Here is a 14,913-nt window from a genome sequence, read left to right as displayed (position 1 = left end):
GAGACCCAGAATCCAAAAAAAAAAAAAAACCTAGTGCCACTCCTCTGTGGGTATAAGCCAAAGAAGCAGAATATAGAAGGCTGTGTCTTGTAAGGCCACTCAGAGAGACCAGCACAGCAGGGAGGGGTTCCGAGAGGCAGAAGGACACACTCTCCATGACACCTGGCTGAAGAAAGAGGGTCTAGAAGTAGAGCCTGGCACGCCCAGGAGTCCCGAGCTCCAGTGAGAGGGAGGTGCCTAGCCAGGGGATTCTCTCTGCGGGACCACAGCACTCTCAGGGCCATCTGTGGGGACCTCGCATCCTGGCTGAGAATTCCTTGCTCCTTGCCAGGTGGATGTGAGTTTCTCAGGGGCTGGAAATCCTCAGGGGAAATGAGATTTGGGTCCTATTGGGGCCGCCATCCATGTTGGGCACAGTTGTTGGGGCCACTCAGCACCCCACCTCCACTCTATTTTCCTCTTTCTTTTTCTCGCCTATGTTTTGGTGATTTTTCTGAGCCTGCTTTTGAGGGATGAGTAATAACAACAGCAACTTTCTGTTGAGCACCTTCTATTAGCCCCGTGTCCACCTCAGATGCCTTTCACCACACCATGGCCCGGTTTCCAGATGAGGAAAGGAGGTGCAGATCACTTTCCGACACCCCCGGGCTAGAATGCAGAGGTGGCCCGGACCCTCCCAGAGTCCACGCCTCGCACCTTCTGCTTCAGGACTAAGAGAAGGACTGATGTCCATCTGTCTGCCTATTTGTCTGTTTCCATCAGATACAGCCTGAGGGAGGGAGGGAGAAAGGAGGACATGCTAGAAAAAGAGCAATAGGCCTGGTGCAGTGGCTCACGCCTCTAATCCCAGCACTTTGGGAGGCTGAGGTGGGCGGATCACTTGAGGTCAGGAGTTCGAGACCAGCCTGGCCAACATGGTGAAACTCCATCTCTACTTAAAAAAAAAAAAGTTAGCTGGGCATGGTGGCACATACCTGTAATCCCAGCTACTTTGGTGGCTAAGGCACAAGAATTGCTTGAACCTGGGAGGCGGAGGTTACAGTGAGCTGAGATCATGCCGTTGCACTCCAGCCTGGGCAACAGAGCAAGACTCAGTCTCAGAAAAAAATATATAAATAAATAAATAATAAAAATAAAATAAAAGAGCAATAATTCCAGCCCCCAGTTTCCCTGCCAGGAACATCATCCCACCTCATCCCCACTTCACTTTCTCCACTGGCCCCAGCTTGCCTGAAACACTCCCTGTCCATTTGGGGTCAGGACGCCCTTCCACTCTGAAAAATTATTGGTGATCTCAAAGAGCTTTTGTTCGTGTGGGTTATAGCTATTGGTGTTTGCCATATTAGAAACTAAAACTGAATAGTTTTTGAAATAGTTCTTTATTATTAATAGTTATTTGAAAATATCAATAATAAACCCATTGTATGTTAACATAAAATAACAATTTTCATGAAAAAGAAATGTATTTTCCAAAACAATAACAAAAACGTGGTGAGCAGAGCGGCACTGTTTTGCATTTTTGCAAACCTCTGATGTCCGCACCTTCACCTCATCAGAGCCTCTTCTGCGTGAATCTGCTGCGAAGGGTTGTCTGGGAGGAAGTGGATGGGAATAATCTAGCCCCACATGGGATAAGTGGTTCGAAAGGGCAGGGTCTTACGGCCGCTGAAAGGGCCCCAGGGACCTCAGGGATCCCCCACACCACACTTTGGGAACCACTGCTCTCAGTCTTTGGCTCTGACCCTGACAGCCTCTATTCCTGTCCTCCCCCTTTATCACATCCCCAAGCTGTGGTCCCATCACCTCCAAGACACATGGGCCCTCTCACACCTCCTGGCTTTCACATGTGACCCTCCTTAGGTCTGGAATTCCTTTCCCTTCCTTCTCTGCGCAGCAAACGCTTACTCATCCTTTGAGACTCAACTCCGAGACCAACTCTTTCGTGAAGCCTGCCCTAATCCCTCTCTCCACTTCCAGGCACCAAGGGTTGCCCAAGCCTGGGACTGCCATCTTCTAATTCTTTCTCTTCTCTCCTAAGGAGCAGGTGGTTGGCAGGGAGCTCCCCAGAGGGAGGGATCCCTCTTGGTCCACTCTGCCATGCTGGGTGCGGGGGCACATTAGGCTTTGTGGAATAAGGAAAGTGTTTTTTTGAGACAAAGTAGTCTTGCTCTGTTACCTAGGCTGGAGTGCAGTGGCACCATCTTGGCTCACTGCAGCCTCTGCCTCCCATGTTCAAGCGATTCTCCTGATTCAGTCTCCCGAGTAGCTGGGATTACAGACATCCGCCACCACACTGAGCTAATTTTTGTATTTTTAGTAGGGATGGGGTTTCACCTTCTTGGCCAGGCTGGTCTTGAACTCCTAACCTCAGGCGATCCGCCTGCCTCAGCCTCCCAAAGTGCTGAGATTACAGGTGAGAGCCACCGCGCCCAGCCTGGAATAAAGGAATTTGGGCATGAAGGGAAGGAAGGAGAATTCCTGCTTCTTTTAGACTGGAAACTGCTCCAGGAAACACCTCTCAGGCTGGGTCTCTCAGTTTGTTCCCTTCCGACTCCGCTCGGGGGCTGAGGCTTAGGAGAGGGAGAATTCAAATCTATTTCCTCACTCTCTCCTATTCTTCTCGCCACCTACTTCCAAGGACATCGTAGGCTGAGGCTGCAGCTTCCCAGCTCTGTCTGTGGGAACTGGCTGTCCCTGAGTCCCTGCACATGGGGGTGTGTGTATGTGCATTTGTGTGCATTCGTGTGTATGTACGTGTGTGCATATGTGCCTGTGTGTGTGACAGGGACATCACAAACCCTGCTTTCCACTCTTAAAAATGATTGGTGATCTCAAAGAGCTTTTGTTCATGTGGAGTATAGCTACTGATGTTTGCCATATTAGAAACTATAACTGGCCGGGCGCGGTGGCTCATGCCTGTAATCCCAGCACTTGGGAGGCCGAGGTGGGTGGATCATGAGGTCAGGAGTTCAAGACTAGCCTGGCCAACATGGTGAAACCCCGTCTCTACTAAAAATGCAAAAATTAGCCTGGCGCTGTGGCAGCTGCCTGTAATCCCAGCTACTCAGGAGGCTGAGGCAGGAGAATTGCTTGAACCCAGGGGGTGGAGGTTGCAGTGAGCCAAGATTGAGCCACTGTACTCCAGCCTGGGGGACAGAAAAATGAAAAAAAAAAAGAAAAGAAAAAGAAAAGAAACTAAAACTGTGAATTGTTTGAAATAGTTCTTTATTATTAGTGGAGTGCCTGTTAACCAATAATTATAACCAATTAATTATTATTGGGTGCCTGGCAGACATCCAGACGGGTGAACCCCTGAGGGTCTCAGGACAACAGGGAATGGTAGGGACTGTGGCAAAGAGGACCCACCCAACAAAGCAGCCACAACTCCATGCCAGCAGAGCCCACCTGCTAAGAGGAGCTGCAAGTTCTTACTTTCAGGTAAAACCTTAAGATTTTTAAGTGTTGTCCTAAGTTCGTAACACACTGTGCTGGTCCAAAGGATATCAGTGGTCTCAGGGTCCTAGAGGTGGATGCAGAAGCCTCACTGGGTGTGGAGTGGGGAGGAGAGGGACTCAGCCAGGGGACTGTGTTTTACAAGCCCTAACCAGGCTTCCTTCCAGGGATCCTCCCTTGCCCTTTGAGCAGCTGTGATTGACAATTTCCCCCAACAGTATTGATCCCCACCCCTCGGGAGAGCACTGAACTTCATGCAGAAAGACCAGAACTGGCACACTCAGGAACAGGCCTTTGGAGCCTGGAGGGACCTTATTCCGGCATAGAAGCTGAACCCTGAGGAGTCAAGGGACTTGCCTGAGGGGGTGCAGCCAGCGCCGGGCCGCAAGGCAGCGTGGGCACTCCTGGCCGCCTGCCTGGACGAATCCTCAAATGCCGCCCTGCCACGGAAACATGGAACACTGCTCCAAGCAGCCCAGCCGCACTGAAAGCCAACGCCCCACCTGTTGTTACCTTCCACTAAATTTTCCAGAACTCCACTCCCTCCCTCCTCCTCCATGCATGGCTTCTTGCTTCTTCACCCTTGGTGGCTGTTTCTGGAACCTTAAGATTTCACACGGTATTGAACTTGGGAGGGAATTCAGTTATGAGACTGGGACCTAGCAAAAAACCAACCTAAACATCAGCACGGTCTTTTATGAGTTCTTCTAAGGGTAACAAAATAAATAATTTTAATGAGAGAGAGGCAGAGAGTGAGACAGAGAGGATTTTACAGATGATGAATGTTTTTCCTTGGGGTCTGTTCTCCCCTACTCCTCTGTAGTATCAGGAACGAGGGGTGGGCACCCACAGCCTGGTGCTGGAGTCATTTTGTGCACCTGGGCTAGAACAAGACCCCAGAGGTCGAGTCCCTCTGCTGACAGCAGGATGTCACTTGAGGCTGGAGATCCCAGGGCATTGGGAGAACTCCTGATCCAGCTCTTACGGTGCCAGAAATCCTACCAGCCCAGCTCTGGGCTTGAAGGGCTTTTTCTCTTCTGAAGACACTTATCAAGGTGTGAATATTCTGGGGAGAGAGAAACGCCCTCTGCTGCCTACCCCATCTTCTGCCTGGCCACTGGCTGGATTCAAGAGCCACAAGGTCATTTGTGGGCAGACAGGTCTTAGCAGAGTCTGAGAGGAGAAGGGGCAAAGGTGAGCCCAGCGGAGTGGTCCCCTTACATTTGGAAGCGCAGAGGTGGGTACCCCAACGCAGCCTGGGGAATTCAGGAAAGGCTTACTGGGGAAGAGGCTTTCATGCTGGGTCCTGAAGCAGGAGTAGGTGTGCATCAAATGAAAAGCAGGGAAGGCAAGCGGGGCCAGGCAGAGGGAACAGCACACGCAAAGGCCCAAAGACAAGCTCTACGGGGCACTTGGTATGGAGCAGGAGGAGGTGGGAGCCATGCTAAGGAGTTTGCTCTTCCCACTGTGGGCAACTGGGAGCTACCGAAAGCTCTAAGCAGGGAAAAGACCAAATTATATTTGTAGTATAGAAAAGCTTGCTCTAGCAGGGCACTGTGGCTCACGCCTGTTATCCCAACACTTTGGGAGGCCGAGGTGGATAGATCACCTGAGGTCAGGAGTTCAAAACCAGCCTGGCCAACATGGTGAAACCTCATCTCTACTAAAAATACAAAAACCAGCCGGGCGTGGTGGCATGCGCTTGTAATCCCAGCTACTCGGGAGGCTGAGGCAGGAGAATCGCTTGAACTTGGGAGGTGGAGGTTGCAGTGACCCAGGATAGTGCCACTGCACTCCAGCTTGGGCGACAGAGCAAGATTTGTCTCAAAAAAAAAAAAAAAAAAAAAAAGAAGAAGAGAGGAAAAGCCGCTCTACTGCAGTATGGAGACTGCAAGGATGGGGATCAAAATGGAAGAGGGGGCCAGGCAGGAAGTGATTGCAGGAGTTCCGGTGATAAGTGATGGTGGCCTAGACCCCGGTTGTGACAGGTGGGATCAGGAGGTCAGTGGTCCAGGGCAAGGCGGACAGCAATGCCCCTCCATCTGAAGCCCCAATCATCTGGACTCTGACCCTGGGAGCAAAATGCACCCCCCTCCCTGCTCCATCAGCCCCCCATCCTCCCTGCTACTTAGCCACGGAGACAGGGTTTTGCCATTGGTACCTGGCTGGTCCGGGTGATGCAGCGGCGGACGAGGTCTCTGATGTTGTTGTGCTTGTCGGTCTGGAAGTACACGGTGGCGCTGGATTTATCCTTCAGGTAGGGCTTCTCAGCTGAGGCCCAGCTGTGCAGTAGGGCTGGCTCGCTGCCCTCTGAGGCCACGGGGAAGTAGGTGCCGGACTGTAGGGAGCTGGAGTCTAGTCCCTTAGGGCCTGTCTCTGCCCCTCCCAGGGTGTCTGGGGGACAGGGGTGCTCCCAGGCCTGGGCCTGGATGTACTGGGCCTCCACCGAGGACAAGAAGTCCACCTCGCCTTCCTGGCTAAGCACCCGCCAGTAGGCTTCAGGACCCCCATCCAAGAGGGCGTCCGTGGCCAGCCGGGCACTCTCGTTGTCACTAAAGTCAGCCCTAGCTGGCCGGACCCACTGGCTCTTGACATCTTCCAGACGCTTCCGGATTTTGCCCAGGTGCCTTGACCGGCTCATGCCGCCCGTCCCTGGGTGGTGCTGGGGGAGGCTGGCACGTCAGTTCCTCCAGATGTGGAAGCAAATGGAACACACCACGGAGGAGTGGGGCTCCCACACTCCCGGGAGGCCGCCTGATCCCAGTACCGGCGTGCAGGGCGCCTCCAAGAAGTGATTTACCGCTGTCCTGAGCAATGCTTCTCAGAACTCCTCATCTGCAGCCGAGGGATTGGCTTATCTCTCAGTGCCACCTGCCCTGCCCTCGGGCCGGGAGGGCTGGCTCAGACACCACCTTGGCACAGTCAGTCATGGGATATTTCCTCTCCTCCCAGCCGCAGGGGAAGGCGAAGGTGAGCCGGCTTTCCTGCTGGGTTTCACAACTCTCCCTCAGGCCTTTGTTACCAAGCAGGGAGCCTCCCCAGCACCACCAGCCCAGCTGGAGGATGGCTCTGAAGGAGGCCTGCCTGCCTCTGCTCCCCTCCTGGGTGCCTCGATTCCCACGCTGTGTCAAAGATGAGAATTTCCCTGTGGCGGGAAAGATGCCATCCCTGAGATGCCTCCCCCGGCCCCATGTGAGGAGGGAGCTGGACACGGGCCAGGGAGAGCTGTAGACCAGGTGCGCCTCCTCTCCTTGGTCACACCCAAGTGCCCACCCCTCCCTGCCCTATGAAGGAGCTCCTCTCTCCCATGCCTTCTCAAGTGTCATTGTCATTGTCATTGTCCCGTTTGCAGAGACCGCAAAGAGTTTCCAGTTCTCAGGCCAACACTGCCTTGCTGGAAGAGGCTGCTTGGAACACCGTCTGGAGAACGAGCCGAGGCTGCCTGCAGCCCACGAGCCCAAAGGACCAGTCGGTCTTGGTGCTGGAGCAGGAGGAGCAGCACGTGGGTTTGAAATCCGTGAACTCTGAGGGGAGTGACCACGTGTTCTTTCCAGATCAGGTCGTGGCCTGACAATGGGATGAACTGCCTAAAACCCTGACTCTCTTTGATTGGGCTCTGCTGGAAACAGGCCTGAGACTAGGATTTGAGTACAGGTGGTTAATCAGAAGGTCATTCCGAGAAGCACAGAGAGGAGTGGGCAAGAGAGACGGGAAGGGAAGGAAACCAGGCCAGGTGAAGGTGATGAGCAGGCCACTGTTGTGGACATCTGGGTTCATGGACATCTGTGGGGACATCAGGGGTTTCCAGCCTGTGGGAACCTCAGGGTGATGGTGCCAAATACATCTTAAGGTTTTCCTGCCCAAAGGGTGAGAAAGCTGCAGAGTTTATCTAAGGAGTCCTAGTTATCACTGGCTGAGGGCTGCTCCCGGAGCCAGTTCACCAAGCACAGCCCTGAACCCAGAGAAAGTCTTCGGGCAGTGTCAGGTGCTACAGGCAGAGAGTGCTGTGGGAGTGGTGAGGAGGGAAGAAATTAAAGCAAGGCCCTGACGCTATCTGCTCAGGGACGACAGCAAGAAATCAGGATTGTGTGGTCTTCAGAGAGCCGGGATATGGTAAGAACTTGATGTCTCTCAGTGGCATAGCCATTCTCTGGAGCAAAACAGCCGTGAGCACCTGTAACCCTACTGTAGCTGTGGTCCTTGTGCCTCAGCCCAGCAGTAACACAGTGTTTTTTAAAGTGCGGTGCGGCCGGGCACAGTGGCTCACGCCTGTAATCCCAGCACTTTGGGAGGCCGAGGCAGGTGGATCACTTGAGGTCAGGAGTTCGAGACCAGCCTGGCCAACATGGTGAAACACTGTCTCTACTAAAAATACAAGAATGAGCCGGGCCTGGTGGCTTGGGCCTGTAGTCCCAGCTACTCAGGAGGATTAGGCAGGAGAATCGCTTCAACCCAGGAGGCAGAGGCTGCAATGAGCCAAGATCACACCATTGCACTCCAGCCTGGGCAACAGAGCAAAACTCTGTCTCAAAAAATAAAATAAAATAAAATAAAAGAATCTCTTTTCTCTCTCTCTTTTTGGAACATCGAAGGAACCCAATTCACAATCTTGAGCAATCCTCTCTTTATCCTATTTTATCTACTCCCTACAATCCCTGGCGGTCAAAGAGACAAACCCAATAAACTCTCTCTCCCATTGCCTTTTGGATCTAAGCCCTTTCCCTTCCGCCTTTTGCTAACTCTTGCTTCTGTAGATTGACGCAAGCCCTTTTCCCACATCCTCCTCCCATCTTCCCTCCTCTCTGGTCTGGTCTGTGTCCTCCTCAGGCCATTCTCTGTTCCTGCATCACCCAAGTCCTGTCCCCAGTCTAGCGAGATAGACCCCGGGGCAGGGCAGTGGTCCATGGATTTGCTCGGCTTCACTCCATGGCTCCGAAGCTGTCCATAGATTATACTCTCAGCGACCAGCTCCCGAATTCATTACTAGAGAAGTTTTTCTGAATGTGTAGAGCCCTGGGAACCAGGCGGGGCAGGTGAACGTTTTCTCCTGAGCATGAGGTGGCTTTAGGTATTTTGCTTCATGGCAATTTGGCAACTGCCATGTGACATTGAAGTTGGTTCTTACCTTCCTCTGAAAGAGGAAGAGGACACAGTCTGAGTGGTTCCCATTTATGTTAATTTTTTTTAAAGTTGTCAATCGCTCCCCGTTGCCTGTTAAACTAAGTGCAAAGTCTTGAGCCTACCTGAGACCCTGCACAAAATGGTCCCGTATGTTCATTCGAGCCTGGCTTCTCCCGTACTTGGCCATCGCTGAGTGCTCACTGCTTGCTGGCTCTCTGTGCTGAGGGAGAAATGAATTATTAGTCCTCATTTCACTAAAGAGGAAACCAAAGCTCAGAAAGGTTGAGTTACTTGCCCAAGATCACACAGCTGGTAAATGGCAGAGCCCATGTACTTTCCACCATTCCAAGCTTCACTTTTTTCTTTCCCATTCCCCTTCCCTTTCTATTCACAGTGCATTACAAATCCTCTTGTTGGTTCCTGAATATGCATGGGGAGAACTTTAAAAGTAGGTGGGTATTCTGGGGTTCTCCTTTCACCTGGACGTAATTATCTTTCTTGGTTGAATAAATGCTTGAGTGTCTCCCTGAGACAGAGGTATCTGTGACCTATAGGGACCATTTTCTCCTTGTCCTCTTACAGAGCAACTCTTTAAAACAAAACAAAAACCTGAATCTGAATGAAACTTCCCCTCTAGAGCCCTGCTTCTGTCCCCAGCTCTTGGTCTTCACACAGACCCAGAGATTCCAGTTGAATCAAGATGAATACATGTTGGTGTCACTCATCCTCCATCCCTGGCAGACATTACTAGTTGATCATAAGATTCTGCCAGTGAGCTGGGAACTGTTCTTTTGCCACTCTTCATAGGGATTATCTTAGTCCATTTCATGCTGCTCTATCAGGATGCCACAGACTAGGTGATTTATAATGAACAGAAATTTATTTGGCTCATGGTTCTGGAGGCTGAGAAGTCCAAAAGCATGGTGCCAGCATGTAGTGAGACCTTCTGCACTGTACATCCCATAGTGCAGGGCAGAAGAAAGAGAGAGAAAGAAGGGGCCGAACTCATTTTAACAAACCCACTCCTATGATAATGACATTAATATATTCATGAGGGCAGAATACTCACGGTCTAATTACTTCTCATTAGGCCCCTCCTCCCAACACTTTTGCACTGGGGATTAAGCCTCCAACACATGAACTTTAGGAGACACATTCAAACTATAGCAGGAATCACAGAGAAGTCCTCACCTGAAGGAATGCTGAAGGTACTGCAAGCTCTTCAGTTACCGATGAGAAAACTGTAGCCCAGAAAGAGGAAGTGACTGTTCTCAAAGTCATCAAACTGGTTGGTGATTCTCATCAGCTTAGTCTCTCATCTCTCCTCTGCAGCCCAGCCCTGTGAAGTGTCCTCATTCTTGCCCGATGCAATAACAAACTTCCCCACCTAGGATTGCACTTCTGAACCAGGAAGCCTGGCCAGCTGTTGAACTGCACGTTCATACCTTGAAAAATCCTTATCAAGGAGCCCTCAGTGACAGGCACTGTGGATTATGGAGGACTCCACTTCCCTTCTTCCTTCCTGTGGCCATCTGAAGTGTGGTTGTCTCCTTTTCATGAGGTCATCCAACAATAAGAGAAAGGATGAGAAGCCAGACTCCTGTTAATAAATGAGTGGCATAGGCCGGGCGCGGTGGCTCAAGCCTGTAATCCCAGCACTTTGGGAGGCCGAGACGGGCGGATCACGAGGTCAGGAGATCGAGACCATCCTGGCTAACACGGTGAAACCCCGTCTCTACTAAAAAGTACAAAAAACTAGCCGGGCGAGGTGGCGGGCGCCTGTAGTCCCCGCTACTCGGGAGGCTGAGGCAGGAGAATGGCGTAAACCCGGGAGGCGGAGCTTGCGGTGAGCAGACATCCGGCCACTGCACTCCAGCCTGGGTGACAGAGCAAGACTCCGTCTCAAAAAAAAAAAAATAAAAATAAAAAAATAAAATAAATAAATAAATAAATGAGTGGCATATTGGGGCTTCCTGAAAATTCCGTTTATCTAGGACAGTGGCACTCAGCTGGAGGCGATTTTGGACCCCCATCCAGGGGACATCAGGCAACGTCTGTATCCATTTTTGGTTGTCATTCTAGGGGCGTGGGTTGCTAACTGGCGTTAGTGAGAATAAGCCAGGGGGTCTGCTACGTCCAACAACACACTGGAAAGTCCCCCACAGTACAGAGCTGCCTGACCCAGAACACCCGCAGTGCTGAGGAACACCCTTACAGGTGACCGATGTGGGGATCCCAGTCTCCTGCCATTGTTCAGTCTGTTCCCCCAGTCCTTCCCTCTACCATCACAACTTATTCAAATCTTTCCCAGCGTTCAAGGTCTATCCGGAATCTGACCTGTGCTAAGAAGCCCCCCTGGTGAATTACCAAGCAGCTGTAACTGCTCCTCCTCTGGTCCGCAAGGCATTTGTAGAATATGTCTCAGGCAGTCTTGTCCTGGTCATGGGTGTATTGCCCCATCTCCCACTGCTTCTAATTCCTTGAGCAGTGCAATGGCAAAAGGCTTACATGAACTCTGAGTTGGGCACAACTGTGTCCAGACTGTGCCTATGATAGGGGACCTCAGGAAGGCATCATAGAGGACCTCACTGAACTTCACTCTTCTCGTCCCTATAGTGACAGCTAAGATTTGTGGGGCACGTCCTATGTGTGTGAGGTGGTGTCCTACGTCCTTTCCATGTGCTAACTCACTTCAGCCTCATGACAACCCTGTGAGTAAATGCTATTACCATCCCGTTTCATGCATGAAGGAAATGAGGCACAGCGGTAAGCTTAAAGGGTGTGAGATCTAAGGGCACTGCACTAGGTGGTCAGTGAACAAACCTTGTCCAGTTTCTGCTTGGCTCTTTAGCCGGAGAGAGTGCCAGCGTTTCTTTCTGAGTTTTCTACATCATTGATATTATACTCTCCGTACAATTTTATATATCTTGCCTTCTTTTTTGCTTAGCATTACTCAGAAGTGTCTTTTCCATGCCATTAAAAGTGTGCACGCTTCCCTGCTCCACACCTCCCTTCTTTTTTCTTCTGGAACAAGTCAGTCCTAAAGCCGTTGGGTAGGTCAAAGCAAGGTGGGTGTCAGCGGTGGGAATGGGCTTGGTGGCTCAGAGCATGTGTTGGAGCCCAGGCCAAGTGAGGAGGTGCAGGGGACTGAGGGGGTGAGGGAATGTCTGCATAGGGTGTGGGGGTGTGTCCTCACAGGGGCCAGTCGGAGCCCAAACAGGGCAAAGAGGGTGTCTATGTGGGCAGGGGAGCTGCCTAAAAGGGGCGTCAGAGCTCTAGCTGGAGGAAGTGGGGGAAGATGGGAGAATGGTTACATACAGGAGAATTGATCAAATAAACAAATAGATTAAAGGTAAGGGAAACCAGGTTTCTTATTGTCAGAGCAGGGAGCACACAGAGAGAAAAGGGGGAAACTGAAATGGACTTGTTAGATATGAATTGGAGGCACCGATTTGAACTCACGGCTTTCAATAGAGATAGATAAACTTAGATAGATAAAATATATATATATATATATAAAAAATGTTTCTAGAATTTGTTTTCTGTATTTATATTCTATTCATTTATAATATGTATTATATATTCTCCTGTTCTGTCTGCTGACAGCGATGCTCAGACTGCAATGTGTGCCCAGGGCTTCTTGGAGAAATGGCCGATTTCAAGTCCAGAGCAGACGAAGTACAAAGTGATCATGGAGCATCTCACGCCAGAAAGCAGGAAGGAGCTCAAAGTGATGAGGCCATGTCAAAAAGACATGCAAGCCAACTTGGAGGGGTTCCCACTGGCTTACCTGGGACAATCTGAGCATGAAAATCATGGCCATAGAGGATTATAACGCATGAAATAATGTAGGAAACCACAAGACCAGACTAATACAAATAAACACATATTTTGAAAGTTTGAGAAGGAATGGGATAAAATTTCAAATAAACTCCCGACAGGGCGTGGTGGCTCACACCTGTAATCCCAGAATTTGGGGAGGCCAAGGTGGGTGGATTGCTTGAGCTCAGGAGTTTGAGACCAGCCTGAGCAACAGGGCAAGACCTCGACTCTACTAAAAAAAAATTAGTGTGGTGGTGCGTGTCTGTAGTCCCAGCTACTCGGGCAGCTGGGGCAGGAGGATCACTTGAGCCCAGGAGGTCCAGGTTGCAGTGAGCCGTGTTCATGCAAGGAACTGCAGCCTGGGCAACAGAATGAGTCCCAGTCTCAAAAATAAAATAAAATAAAATAAAAATAAACTCCCCATAATATACTTGATAATTACAAAGGGGAACAAGAAACTTTACAACACAGACACTTATCAGACACCACCCTAATCAAGGGATCAAAGTGACCCTCATCAATAAAGGGACAAACTGAAATCTTGAGCCACCTGAGAGGATGCAACAAGATGACAGAATCACTTCTGTGATGTTCCTGGCAAAGATACATGATCAGAATCGAATTAGGAGGAAATATCAGACAAAGTCAAATGCGAGGACATCCTACAAAGTAACTGCCCTCTCATCTCAGAACTATCAAAGCCAGTATCTTAGGGAGGTCTGGGGAACTGCTCCATATTGAAGGAGACTAAAGAGCTCTGATAACTAAATGCAACGCGTGATTCTGCACTGGATTCTTCTGCTGTGAAAGACATATTGGGACAGGTGGCAGAACTTGCAGGGGACCTGAGGATTAAATGGCAGCAATTTATCGCTGTTGATTTCCCAATTTTGATGGTTCAATTGTAGTTTGTAGGAGAGAATCCTAGCTTGTAGGAAACACACAAAAAGTAATAGGGATGGTGGCACATTCTGTCGGCAGCTTTCTCTCAATGGTTCAAAAGAAAGGAAATGGCTGAGTGCAGTGGCTCATACGTGTAATCCCAACACTTTGGGAGGCTTGAGCCAGGAGTTCAAGACCAGCCCGGTAATACAGTGAGACCCCCATATCTACAATTTTTTTTTTTTTAATTAACCAGGTGTGGTGGTGCATGCACCTGTAGTCCCAGCAACCTGGGAGGCTAAAGTGGGAGGATTGCTTGGGTTGTGGAGGGTGAGGCTGCAGAGAGCCATGATCACACCACCACCCTCCAGCCTGGGTTGCAGAGTGAGACCCTGTCTCAAAAAAAAAAGAAGCAAGACCCTGTCTCAAAAAGAAGAAGAAGAAGGAAAAGAAGTAACAGGAGGAGGAGGAGGAGGAGAAGGAGAAAGGAAATACTTTGTACTGGTTTTGCACTGCTTCAATAAGCTTTTGATTTTAAAAAAATGCTTTTTAGGCCAGGCGCGGTGGCTCACGCCTGTAATCCCAGGACTTTGGGAGGCCGAGACAGGCGGATCACGAGGTCAGGAGATCGAGACCATCCTGGCTAACATGGTGAAACCCTGTCTCTACTAAAAATACAAAAAATTAGCTGGGCGTGGCGGCGGGCACCTGTGGTCCTAGCTACTCAGGAGGCTAGGACAGGAGAATAGCATGAACCCGGGAGGCGGAGCTTGAAGTGAGCCGTGGTGGCGCCGCCACACTCCAGCCTGGGGGACAGAGCGAGACTCCGTCCCAAAAAAAAAGTTTTTTAGGTCATCCCATGAAAAAGAAACAATCAGAAAAATCCGGAACATGGGACAATCTACAACACAACAGACAACAGGCAGGGTGGGTAGAGAGGGCAGTAGCAGGGACGGATAGTCCTGTTGCATACACTCTGCACCCTGGCGCAGACCGGTAATGTTTTTCCAGATGAGGAAACTGAGGCACAGGGAAGTTAAGTAAATTCCTTAAGGGCCCCATGACAGAGCCTGGATTGGGCTTGTCTGTAACTGCTGGTTTAAGTGGGAATCTCCTCCTTTAGGCTGTGAACAATTTGGGGTGGGGGTGGGGCCAGACATGACTTAGCTTCTTGGAACTCCAAGTGCCTATCCCAGTTTGGGGCTGGCACGTCCAAGGCACCGTATGAGCACTTGTTAGATGAACAGACCGCGAAGAACTCCTGAATCACAGGCCAGCTCACGCGGATAGAACGCACACAAATAGGACTCCAGCGCTTGTTCACGGGGCAGGAGTCAGGCCAGGGACACAGTGACCTGGAGGAACAGGGTACCTGTTTGACCTCCAGGGGCGGCTGCCACCCTCTCCTGCCACTTCCTCATCAAGGCCTGCAGCAGCATGAAAATCATACAGTCTCCTTACCCAATGACCCGAGAAGTGCAATTAAGTTGAAATTAGTTGGCATAATTAATTAGATGGGTAAATAGCTCCCTGTCAACATCAATCAATCCATTCTGCCTAAAATCAGCTCAGCGAAGGCAGGCCAAGGAGCCCCTGCAGCCCTGGCCTCTGCTGGCAGACAAGGTCAGAGAGCGG

General features: G+C 50.6%; 1 protein-coding gene and 1 non-coding gene across 5 annotated transcripts in view; one reads left to right on the top strand and one right to left on the bottom strand.

The window, feature by feature from the left end:
• Positions 1-9,856, bottom strand: part of FAM83A (family with sequence similarity 83 member A) — a 32,283-nt gene extending 22,427 nt beyond the window's left edge. For 2 of the 4 annotated variants that reach the window (XM_038000181.2, XM_038000182.2), the window contains exon 1: positions 5,615-6,285. In XM_038000181.2, coding sequence (XP_037856109.2) covers positions 5,615-6,094 — 480 coding nt within the window. In that variant the 5' untranslated portion in view covers positions 6,095-6,285. Of the gene's footprint in view, positions 1-5,614; positions 6,935-8,696 lie in introns of those variants that run through there. The other 2 variants (XM_073018659.1, XM_008001470.3) reach the window with 2 other exon arrangements.
• On the top strand, positions 8,399-8,616 carry LOC119624995 (small nucleolar RNA U3). The gene has a single exon (XR_005241149.2). It is a non-coding gene; the product is annotated as a small nucleolar RNA U3 (small nucleolar RNA).
• Positions 9,857-14,913: the final 5,057 nt, after the last annotated feature.

Source organism: Chlorocebus sabaeus, chromosome 8 (assembly GCF_047675955.1).
Source record: "Chlorocebus sabaeus isolate Y175 chromosome 8, mChlSab1.0.hap1, whole genome shotgun sequence".
Taxonomy (NCBI): domain Eukaryota; kingdom Metazoa; phylum Chordata; class Mammalia; order Primates; family Cercopithecidae; genus Chlorocebus; species Chlorocebus sabaeus.
This window is presented reverse-complemented; position numbering and strand designations above follow the sequence as displayed.